Source organism: Pecten maximus, chromosome 10 (genome assembly GCF_902652985.1).
Source record: "Pecten maximus chromosome 10, xPecMax1.1, whole genome shotgun sequence".
In the NCBI taxonomy this organism is placed as follows: Eukaryota; Metazoa; Mollusca; class Bivalvia; order Pectinida; family Pectinidae; genus Pecten; species Pecten maximus.
In genome coordinates, this window is record NC_047024.1 from 38,445,598 (window position 1) to 38,459,197 (window position 13,600).

Consider the following 13,600-nt stretch of genomic DNA (forward strand, 5'->3'; position numbering starts at 1 on the left):
ATACTTTGGAAGTCAGGATGAAACATTCTTTGAGGTCATGGTTTAGCCAAACAGTAAGTTAATAATTCATCCATCACTCTGTAAAAGGAAAAAGTGTTACAGCTGCTGTATACATGATCACGCAATACACCACCCCCAACTTTTTATAGATTCAGACTCAATAGCAGATCTGTCTGGAAGCAATAACACAAGAGGAACCTACACAACAAGTCTCAGGAATATTCTTCCAGTACTTCTAAGGAAATAGCAACAGCAAACTTCAACTGTCAAAATCCAACATGGCCACATGTAGGCCATTTTGTTTTCCTGATTAGACAAAAGACTAAGGGAAACCTATACAGTCAAACCTGCTATAGAGGACAACTTTATATAGCAGTCACCTGTCCAGAACAAAACCTGGTTCTTATAAACATTAATTCTTACAAATAATAACTTATGCATAATATCATTTCTCAATTAAGATTTCCAGACATCACAAAGGCAATGAGTGAAATCCAAAATTGCCTCTAAATTATTTCTAACCATCAATACAAAGTTACTATGTCCAGCATGTGTTCATATTGATTGGGATCTATAAATGTCTATAGTATTTTTATAAATAGTCAACAGCCCACAAGTCCTACAGGCAGTTATTACCATGGTCAATAGGTGACCTAAAAATGTGTGGTCACTCTCTTTTGACCACTGTCCACTATGACCTCAGGCTTGAGTCAGTAGAAGGATTTGTTCAGTGGTTTATGATTCATAAGTCCACAGTGATGATCGTGAGTATTTATGATGGTATAGCAGTGAGTTGTCAATAGTTCAAATATGGGACAAAATATGTCGGACATTTGCCTGAAAGCAGATAATTTTCTAATGCAGAAACACATACAACTGTACACTGATGTATATATAATGTAATAATTAAAACTATGATTGATTTTCAATAGTGTTTCTGTCATAAAGTATAATTGTTGAGAGTTTCACTGAAGTCTAAACAATGAAAAAATCACTAACAAATTTTACAGTGCTATAATATGATTAATGCTGTTGACAAAATCAACTGAACCTGCTAAGGATTTATGCAATTTATGCTACCAGGTTCTTAAGAAAATTTTACTGAAAAAAATTATGAATTTTTTCCGTTTTCCTGAGAACAATAATACCAATCCATATCGTACACTTGTTGCTTTTCCTATTGAATTCTTGATTCAGATCAATATGGCCTTGCCTTGATCAAAGTTTTACAAATGTCACGAGAAAGCCATGGCAACAGGCTGGTAGTATCAGATTCCAGCAGATATTTTTGTATTATGATAAACATCAAGTGTCTGTAGCCGAGGGACAGTGATAACAGAGACCACCAGTTACCCTTCCAACACACTAACTGTTAGAGACCACCAGTTACCCTTCCAACATCCTAACTGTTAGAGACCACCAGTTACCCTTCCAACATACTAACTGTTAGAGACCACCAGTTACCCTTCCAACACACTAACTGTTAGAGACCACCAGTTACCCTTCCAACATACTAACTGTTAGAGACCACCAGTTACCCTTCCAACATACTAACTGTTAGAGACCACCAGTTACCCTTCCAACATACTAACTGTTAGAGACCACCAGTTACCCTTCCAACATACTAACTGTTAGAGACCACCAGTTACCCTTCCAACACACTAACTGTTAGAGACCACCAGTTACCCTTCCAACACACTAACTGTTAGAGACCACCAGTTACCCTTCCAACATACTAACTGTTAGAGACCACCAGTTACCCTTCCAACACACTAACTGTTAGAGACAACCAGTTACCCTTCCAGCACACTAACTGTTAGAGACCACCAGTTACCCTTCCAACATACTAACTGTTAGAGACCACCAGTTACCCTTCCAACACACTAACTGTTAGAGACCACCAGTTACCCTTCCAACATACTAACTGTTAGAGACCACCAGTTACCCTTCCAACACACTAACTGTTAGAGACCACCAGTTACCTTTCCAACACACTAAATGTTAGAGACCACCAGTTACCCTTCCAACATACTCCAACACACTAACTGTTAGAGACCACCAGTTACCTTTCCAACACACTAACTGTTAGAGACCACCAGTTACCCTTCCAACATACTCCAACACACTAACTGTTAGAGACCACCAGTTACCTTTCCAACACACTAACTGTTAGAGACCACCAGTTACCCTTCCAACACACTAAATGTTAGAGACCACCAGTTACCCTTCCAACATACTAACTGTTAGAGACAACCAGTTACCCTTCCAACATACTAACTGTTAGAGACCACCAGTTACCCTTCCAACATACTAACTGTTAGAGACCACCAGTTACCCTTCCAACATACTAACTGTTAGAGACCACCAGTTACCCTTCCAACATACTAACTGTTAGAGACCACCAGTTACCCTTCCAACACACTAACTGTTAGAGACCACCAGTTACCCTTCCAACATACTAACTGTTAGAGACCACCAGTTACCCTTCCAACATACTAACTGTTAGAGACCACCAGTTACCCTTCCAACACACTAACTGTTAGAGACCACCAGTTACCCTTCCAACATACTAACTGTTAGAGACCACCAGTTACCCTTCCAACATACTAACTGTTAGAGACAACCAGTTACCCTTCCAACATACTAACTGTTAGAGACCACCAGTTACCCTTCCAGCACACTAACTGTTAGAGACAACCAGTTACCCTTCCAACACACTAACTGTTAGAGACCACCAGTTACCCTTCCAACACACTAACTGTTAGAGACCACCAGTTACCTTTCCAACACACTAACTGTTAGAGACCACCAGTTACCCTTCCAGCACACTAACTGTTAGAGACAACCAGTTACCCTTCCAACACACTAACTGTTAGAGACCACCAGTTACCCTTCCAACACACTAACTGTTAGAGACCACCAGTTACCTTTCCAACACACTAACTGTTAGAGACCACCAGTTACCCTTCCAACACACTAACTGTTAGAGACCACCAGTTACCTTTCCAACACACTAACTGTTAGAGACCACCAGTTACCTTTCCAACATACTAACTGTTAGAGACCACCAGTTACCCTTCCAACATACTCCAACACACTAACTGTTAGAGACCACCAGTTACCCTTCCAACATACTAACTGTTAGAGACCACCAGTTACCCTTCCAACATACTCCAACACACTAACTGTTAGAGACCACCAGTTACCCTTCCAACATACTAACTGTTAGAGACCACCAGTTACCCTTCCAACATACTAACTGTTAGAGACCACCAGTTACCCTTCCAACATACTAACTGTTAGAGACAACCAGTTACCCTTCCAACATACTAACTGTTAGAGACAACCAGTTACCCTTCCAACATACTAACTGTTAGAGACCACCAGTTACCCTTCCAACATACTCCAACACACTAACTGTTAGAGACCACCAGTTACCCTTCCAACACACTAACTGTTAGAGACCACCAGTTACCCTTCCAACATACATGTCTGAATCACTGTCTAAATCACAACTAATCAGTTGCATTACTAAAATATCAAGCCTCAATTTTGGGTTGATATTAATGACAAATGTTAACTTAAACAAATTAACTAATTTTAGTTTGTCCATAAGAACACATTACTGGATTTAAGGAAAAATTCTTAGTTAAAAGTAATTTCCTTAAAATCTGTAATGCTCTTTCCTATGAACACTTTTTTTGAGAATTTCCTTAAGATAAGAATTGTTGATGAGACAGGGGCCAACTGTGTCAGTAAAATATGACTGTGAAATTGAAATGATGATATTTTTATGGATTAGCTATTTTAGTCCTAATAAGTTTTCTACATTAAAATCTGATATCAGGTTATTTTATGGTATATCTACTGTAAGTCATAATTGCATGTTGAAAATTTGTATGATTATTTCAGTTCTAACTGCATTTGATTGATTGCAATTTAGACAACTTGCTGAAAACACTACTTTTACAGACTCTGATACTATCACCATGTATTAATATACAATAATGACTTGATGAGATAACAATTAATAGATATGACAGAGATTCAATCTATGGGTCAATATATTATACTGGAACATTAAGAAGTGAGTTAACAATGTTCAACCTAGTAAACAGATACTCAATCTACAGCAACTACAGTAGCAAAGAGAGTGACCTAGACCGGCCAGCTTATCTCCTAAATTGATAAGATAATAGGCCGACCCGCCCTCATAATAACTGATCAGTATTAAACATTAACTTAATGGAATAATTATGCAGATTGTTGCAATATAGAGTAAAATCAATATACATACCTCACACCTCTCCGTACACTGTCAAACATGAGGAATGCCCGATTTGGACGTGGGACCTTGGGAACTTTTGGGGACTTCCTTGAACTTCCCCCTAAACTTGTCCTTGAGGCCTGGGGGGACTTGGCCCAACCCCGTCCCCTCAACGTCTCGCCGAGGACTGGGGTAGAGCCAGAGGGGGAACCCAGGTTTGGAGCTGAGCGTGTCGACATCCCACCAAAGGACTGGCTCCGGTATACACTGGCTCCCTTGCTAGAGGGAGGTAACTCTAAGGTTGGACCCCTTGGGACCTGGAAATTATTGTTAATGTTCTCCAAGAGGACATGATTTTCTGTCTGGAAAGGGTCCTTCCTGGTCATGGAGAAGGGATCTGAAACACACGAGAAGTCAAACAATAACATATCGTGGATCTGAAACACACGAGAAGTCAAACAATAACATATCGTGGATCTGAAACACATGAGAAGTCAAACAATAACATATCTGGTGTAACATGTCAGAAGTGTGGATATTATAATAATAGTCATTGTCAGGAATCTAGACAAAAATCATGAAGAATAAATTCTTGTGTTAACACACCTGATACAGGTGGATACTCTAAACTGTTGTGTTAACACATCTGATACAGGTGGATACTCTAAACTGTTGTGTTAACACATCTGATACAGGTGGATACTCTAAACTGTTGTGTTTACACACCTGATACAGGTGGATACTCTAAACTGTTGTGTTTACACACCTGATACAGGTGGATACTCTAAACTGTTGTGTTAACACATCTGATACAGGTGGATACTCTAAACTGTTGTGTTAACACACCTGATACAGGTGGATACTCTAAACTGTTGTGTTAACACACCTGATACAGGTGGATACTCTAAACTGTTGTGTTAACACACCTGATACAGGTGGATACTCTAAACTGTTGTGTTAACACATCTGATACAGGTGGATACTCTAAACTGTTGTGTTTACACACCTGATACAGGTGGATACTCTAAACTGTTGTGTTAACACATCTGATACAGGTGGATACTCTAAACTGTTGTGTTAACACATCTGATACAGGTGGATACTCTAAACTGTTGTGTTAATAAAACACCTGATACAGGTGGATTCTCCTGAACTTTTAACATACCTGCTACAGATGAATACTCCTGACCGTTTATGTTAACACACCTGATACAGACCACACCTAATACAGGTATATAAAGGTAGAGATACACTTCTGTAGTTCTCTGATGTTGAATGAACCTCTTGTCTGACTCACATATAGACAGACGCTGCAGCGTGTATTTGTGTAAATGTCAATAATATTTTTTCCTGCCTTTGCGTTTCCCTGGAAACAAGACATGCAAGTAGCCAGTTTTAGGTGCATGTATATATGTGTAATGTCTTACTGATGAATCCACAATTTTACCACATTTCTGGAAACATGACAAATCCTGTTATCTTGGAAATCATCACCTCTCTTACAGTTTCCTGATTATACAAGATGCACAATTTTGTAAATTCCACACAAGGAAACTATTTTCAGTTGTGAAGGTTCACATCAGAATTTCCTGTTAACATGTGGCTTCGTCTGTACATCAGGTTATCATTTATAAATTATACTCCCATTTACTATCACTGAGGGTTCCAACAGGAAAAGTGAATTAGGAAACATCCATTGTCAGATGTAGGCTTTTTATAACATAGGTATATACACATAATCTAATTTGCTGGCAGTAAAACTGTCTAACTGTCATGTTTACCAGACTGCCATTCTGTTAACACAATAGTAATGCTTGTCCAGACCTAAAAACACTGATGGATGCTTGACCTTAGATAGTGACCTTACTTTGGGTCACTCAGTCTTCTGGACAGTCCAGAGAATAAGTGACTATGGCAGACCTATACATGTACCAGTGTACCAGAGGGGTCAACTGTGTACACAGAAATCATTTCACACTTTTTTTTTTTTATAAAATTTTGATACACTTAACAAATTGTCAAACCAATCATTTCATTCTCTACTGAAATAATTTACAAAAATTCTACAAACAAATTTAGTTTTTTTGGGACTGTTTGCCTACCAGTGGAAGGAGAGAGGTGGAGCATGGTCAGGAAGCACCTGCTTAGCCAGAGAAGGTAACAACCTGACAGAGCCAGTGTTTTGTAACTTATCTATTTTGTTTTTCACTGGCATGGTCAGGTTTGTGTTCCTATGGCACAATATCAACGTTTTGAAAAATCAATAAATATAGTTATATATATTCATTTTTGTTCTGGCTGAAGTCCCGAGGCTGAACAGACTCATAATTCTGTTTAGCTGAACTCCAACATAAGTTAGAGAGTAGATACAAAGTGACAATATAAACAAGGTCCAGACTCCTGGTACATGTCCAGAACTATATAGCATCAAAATGAATCTATAAACACTGTATATATCTGGTATGTCTCGCAGAGGTAAACACCATCAAACTTCAATTATAAACACTTATATCTCAAAGTAACAGTATCCCAATTAAGTTGTTTTGGAGTCTTATTACCTGAAATATTACAACATTTACTCTATAAACAGACCCATTTCATGTGGCAAGCTACAATAATGATTACCGTATATATCTCAAATAAGCCCCCTCCCCAAGTGTAAAAGTTTAGTACCAAATTCATCCTTAAATAAGCCCCCTCCCCTAATGTAAAAGTTAAGTACAACATTTTCCCTTAAATAAGCCCCTCCCCTAATGTAAAAGCTAAGTACAACATTTATCCTTGAATAAGCCCCCTCCCGTAATGTAAAAGTTAAGTACAACATTTATCCTTGAATAAGCCCCCTCCCGTAATGTAAAAGTTAAGTACAACATTTATCCTTAAATAAGCCCCTCCCCTAATGTAAAAGCTTAGTACAACATTTATCCTTGAATAAGCCCCCTCCCGTAATGTAAAAGTTAAGTACAACATTTATCCTTAAATAAGCCCCTCCCCTAATGTAAAAGCTAAGTACAACATTTATCCTTGAATAAGCCCCCTCCCGTAATGTAAAAGTTAAGTACAACATTTTCCCTTAAATAAGCCCCTCCCCTAATGTAAAAGTTCAGTATAAAGGTTTAGGGAGGGTTTATTAACCACTTTCAGCTTATAATCACTATTTTAAAATTGATAATTCTACAAAAATATTTAAGAGGATTATAAAATGGTATATTATGAAATGGTATATATGACAGAACACATTTGTCATCTGAGACTAAAGACACATTCTCAGTGCTTGCTAAGCTAACCTGGTTGTATATTATGTTATGAATACATTCTGGAACTACCCACTATATAACAAACATGCGATTTCTGTAAAGTATTACATCTGTATACATGTACAGTGACGTTATAGGTTTCGATGTTCAATTGAAAATTCTGTAAATATGAACATAACTGGGAAACATATTTTTAAGAATTTCCTTTCTGATGATGTTGTGAAATTTGATCCATGCATATTTCATATTTTAATTTCATAGTAAAAAGAGCATTGAATAAAAACACTTGACACGTTTCACAGTGTTCACATGAAACCAAATTCCTATACATAAAATTTACATTCCTGAATAAATATCATTGTGTGGAGCATAATTTATCAGTTAGCAGAGAGTTTAACATTGGAAGAGATTATCTGACCTTTACGGTGCTGTATACATACGTATGATATGTATCTTATAGGCCTAGGATAGGACAGATAGGATTATCAAAAACAAACTATAGCTACGACATACCAAATATGAAACAATCCTCTAGTGAAAATATTTAAATAATTTAATAGACAGATGATGGTGGGCTAAAAACATGACAGCTAGTTGTAAAACGGTTCCTATGAAATATCAATACATTCTACATGTATCATTAAAATACAATACTATGTTTCTGTAGAACTGAAATACCATATACCTGTAAATTACAATACTACAACTGTAAAATTAACAATACTATTTACCTGTAAAATTATAATACTATTTCTACCTGTAAAATTACAATACTATTTACCTATAAAATGACAATACTATTTTTACCTGTAAAATTACAATACTATATACTTTATATATAACCCTGTACATTTACGATACAACATACCTGCTGGTAATAATTGAAATAATAAATACCTGTAATTAGTATACATTGTACACACTTACCGCAGGTGAGAATAGACAACATGGAGGATAAAATGATACTAGTGTGGAGACATCCTTTACAGAGATCACAGGAAATGTTAACAGTGCATAAACCCACATGTAAATACTTGGAATTCACCGGTACATAATCCACGCGTGGTATTGTACAGGTTGTATACAAAGCCCCTACCTTGTGAAATTGATCATCGACACCACGAGAGATAACGGTTAGTCATTGGTGTGTACAAACATCCAATAATCGATTGTGTTAGGCCATTCCCTTCCCTGGTGGGGCGATGCCACACCCAATGATTAACAGTTGTGTAATATAGATATATAAAACTGGTAATTATATGTTATCATATAAAGTCATACCGACAGACAGTGTAGAGTGTGAGTGTACATGGTGGATACCATCACACTAACTACAGACACGTGTTATATGATCACTCTCACACTTAGTAATACTATGTGTAGTATTTACACCCTCCACACAAACCTACCACTGAATGGTCCTCCATTTGTTTGTGTTCAGGTTGCAGCAGGTGCTTGGCTCTGTGATCACGAGGTGCTACATCATTGTAATACACCACCACAAATGTAGACCAAGCAGAAACACCACACACTACATTCACAGAATTTAAAATCCAACTCTACAACTCCACATGATGAACTGTCCTCACTGGGGATTAGTAGGTAGCAGTGATAGAGAGTTTTATGCAGACATTGTTTTGGTTACATGCTGAGGTTGTCCTCATCACTGGATCACTCTAGCTGGAACTCTTGACCTCACCTTCAGTATATTGATCAACTGCTCTCAGTGATGTTGGCCTGCTACCTCCCCTATAGCTATACACATTGTCCTGTCTTTATATGAATGTTAAATATGGTATAATGTATACTTAAATGCTAATTAGATTTGTTCAACAATTTAAAGCCCACTCCTGAACAGACATGTGACATATGAGTTGGTAATTTCCTCTTAATAAACAATATTAATATACCATATTTGTCAATTCACAGAGGAGGTACATGAAAAGCTACAAAAATATAAGATATGCTAGCTGTAACAAATCTAATTTCATATTCTAAATTGAATTAAATTAATTTTGAATTAATTTTAAAATGCAATTATTTATGTCAAATATCTATGTTCGTAGGCATCAGGCACATATCCAGGTAAGCAGGCGGACAGGTAAAACACTATGCTAATTAATCTTACACCTGATACAGCTCTGTATGAATCAGCTAGACTGATGTACACCATCAAGACTAGGGAAATACTATGTATCCCTACATAACCCAGAAACATCATACAGCTCAAGCAACCAATTTTAATTTCAAATGAGATCCCAGAGGAATCTTGGCGCCAACCATTGGATGACCTTTATTGGTCCCATGAAAAACTGAGCTTTTCTCTACTGTCGATCATTGCTTCCTTCCTACATTTGTAGTCTAAGAAAGATCTAAGAAAAAAAATTCTGAGAACAATTAATTGTTAACCACCTCTTGGCCATTTTGATTTCCAAATCAGACTCAAAATTGAATTTGAACAACTAGAAACCAAAATGGACCACCACACCTCATTTGAGAAACATTTTCACAGTACTTTTCAAGAAATTAAAGAGGTAAAAAAAATTCATTGTCAAAATCCAAGATGGCTGCCTCTCAGCCATATTGTTTTTCTGATCATGCAGTCACAAAATTAAACGAGAACTGCTAGAGACCAAAAGGAACCTACATATGGAATTTGAGATAGAGAACTCACAGTCCAGTAATAATCCCAAGAAATAGTGATAACAAGAATTATAGACACCATCTGATGATGGTGGGTAGAACACTGCTGGGATTTTTAGGCAACCTATGTGGTAATGGTGTGCTTAAACACTGCAGAGATATTTTATTGGTCAGAAATGAAATTTACCCAGACTTGTTGACAGAAGCGAAACCATCATAATAAATATATAATCATGAAAAAATCAATAGCTTAAATCACTTCCTTAAAAACAAGAAGCAAACAAAATCTTACCTTAATAAATTTCTACCTCTAGACAATAGTTACATAACTGTACATTAACAGAAGGGAATGAACAGTGTTGCCTTTCTATGGTTTTAAACATATGATATTATCTTCCCATCATATGTTCAATTTTGACACACCCACAAATATTTCTGCCTGTTATTGATCAATAAAGGCACATGTAGTGTTGTTTACTGATCCATAAACTTACAAAGTTATAGAAGGTGGGTAGAAATCTGACCTGATATCTGTAAATACTGAAGATAACTTAAGACAATTACGTATTGATCTCCTAGTTTATCAGTTCTTACCTGAGGTACATTGTTTACTAACGGTGAAGCCCTGGACAGAAATATGACACACATGGTAAACAATGGTACACTCGATATTCATTTCATCCTGTACATGTTCTGTATCAGACCTTTTATCATGTTGTACCAGGTTAATTTTGATATATCACCCACCTGTATGATTTAATCAGATATATAGTGATAGGATATCGAGGGAAGCTAGTAATTGGGTGTTAATCTGGATAAAAGGCCCACCAGGCTTGTACAAGTAACCAGCAAATCATTTTAATACAAATACTAAAAACTTCCAATTTCTAACCTAATTTTTATTGTGTATATGAATTTGAAACGATCTTAATACAAGATACAGGAACACCTGAAATGAACACCATTGGGAATCACATTCATAGTTTAGTGCTGAAGTCTGTAACTGCAGATACATGAGTGTAGGTTACACTTGAAATGAAAACTTAATGTAGCTCTAGACTTGTAGTGTTTTGTGGTTAAAAGTAGGGAAAAACAATTGCATGCATTTCTGGTAAATCCCACCACTACACACTTCGCGCTGGGAGGAGTTTCTTGGTAAGTGGGTGACTTTTTCTTGTTTTGGTAGAGTGCGAAAATCTTCACTCTCAAGTATTTCGTGACATATCAGCTCCGTTATTAGTAATTAAAACATCAGTCTCCGCATAACGAACTTCAACATTAAATAGAATAGGTCTAGTCACCACTTTCGAGAAGTATACCCACTCTGGGAGTCATGAATCACGTCACTGTGTTAATAACAATAAAGGGTGGTGGGATCTAAACTAATTGTTTGTTTATAGTCAGGATTTTGTGAGGACAGGAAATAACAACATGTCGGTAATAGCCTGGGTCAACAGGAAAAAAAAACCATACAACCTGATAATGATCCTGACTATAGGTATCCACCAGTGTTATAATTACATTTACTATAGGTATCCACCAATGTTATAATTACATTACTATAGGTATCCACCAGTGTTATAATTACATTTACTATAGGTATCCACCAGTGTTATAATTACATTTACTATAGGTATCCACCAGTGTTATAATTACATTACTGTAGGTATCCACCAGTGTTATAATTACATTACTATAGGTATCCACCAGTGTTATAATTACATTTACTGTAGGTATCCACCAGTGTTATAATTACATTACTATAGGTATCCACCAGTGTTATAATTACATTACTATAGGTATCCACCAGTGTTATAATTACATTACTGTAGGTATCCACCAGTGTTATAATTACATTTACTATAGGTATCCACCAATGTTATAATTACATTACTGTAGGTATCCACCAGTGTTATAATTACATTTACAATAGGTATCCACCAATGTTATAATTACATTTACTATAGGTATCCACCAGTGTTATAATTACATTACTATAGGTTTCCACCAGTGTTATAATTACATTTACAATAGGTATCCACCAATGTTATAATTACATTTACTATAGGTATCCACCAGTGTTATAATTACATTACTATAGGTTTCCACCAATGTTATAATTACATTACTATAGGTATCCACCAATGTTATAATTACATTACTATAGGTATCCACCAATGTTATAATTACATTACTATAGGTATCCACCAGTGTTATAATTACATTACTATAGGTATCCACCAGTGTTATAATTACATTTACTGTAGGTATCCACCAATAATTACATTACTATAGGTATCCACCAGTGTTATAATTACATTACTATAGGTATCCACCAGTGTTATAATTACATTTACTGTAGGTATCCACCAGTGTTATAATTACATTTACTGTAGGTATCCACCAATAATTACATTACTATAGGTTTCCACCAGTGTTATAATTACATTTACTGTAGGTATCCACCAATAATTACATTACTATAGGTATCCACCAGTGTTATAATTACATTACTATAGGTATCCACCAATGTTATAATTACATTTACTATAGGTATCCACCAGTGTTATTATTACATTACTATAGGTATCAACCAGTGTTATAATTACATTAACTGTAGGTATCAACCAGTGTTATAATTACATTAACTGTAGGTATCCACCAGTGTTATAATTACATTACTATAGGTATCCACCAGTGTTATAATTACATTACTATAGGTATCCACCAGTGTTATAATTACATTTACTATAGGTATCCACCAATGTTATAATTACATTACTATAGGTATCCACCAGTGTTATAATTACATTACTATAGGTATCCACCAATGTTATAATTACATTTACTATAGGTATCCACCAGTGTTATTATTACATTACTATAGGTATCCACCAGTGTTATAATTACATTTACTGTGGGTATCCACCAGTGTTATAATTACATTTACTGTAGGTATCCACCAATGTTATAATTACATTTACTATAGGTATCCACCAATGTTATAATTACATTACTTAGGTATCCACCAGTGTTATAATTACATTACTATAGGTATCCACCAGTGTTATAATTACATTACTATAGGTATTCACCAGTGTTATAATTACATTTACTATAGGTATCCACCAGTGTTATAATTACATTACTATAGGTATCCACCAATGTTATAATTACATTTACTATAGGTATCCACCAGTGTTATAATTACATTACTATAGGTATCCACCAATGTTATAATTACATTTACTGTAGGTATTCACCAGTGTTATAATTACATTACTATAGGTATTCACCAGTGTTATAATTACATTACTATAGGTATCCACCAGTGTTATAATTACATTACTATAGGTATTCACCAGTGTTATAATTACATTACTATAGGTATCGACCAATGTTATAATTACATCACTATAGGTATCCACCAATG

At 35.9% G+C, this 13,600-nt stretch overlaps 1 protein-coding gene across 8 annotated transcripts in view; it reads right to left on the reverse strand.

The window, feature by feature from the left end:
* Positions 1-13,600, reverse strand: part of LOC117336750 (rho family-interacting cell polarization regulator 2-like) — a 119,381-nt gene that overhangs the window by 33,763 nt on the left and 72,018 nt on the right. For 6 of the 8 annotated variants that reach the window (XM_033897371.1, XM_033897370.1, XM_033897374.1 and 3 more), the window contains one exon: positions 4,298-4,664. In XM_033897371.1, the coding sequence (XP_033753262.1) occupies positions 4,298-4,664 (367 nt within the window). Of the gene's footprint in view, positions 1-4,297; positions 4,665-8,451; positions 8,575-8,933; positions 9,192-13,600 lie in introns of those variants that run through there. The other 2 variants (XM_033897377.1, XM_033897375.1) reach the window with 2 other exon arrangements.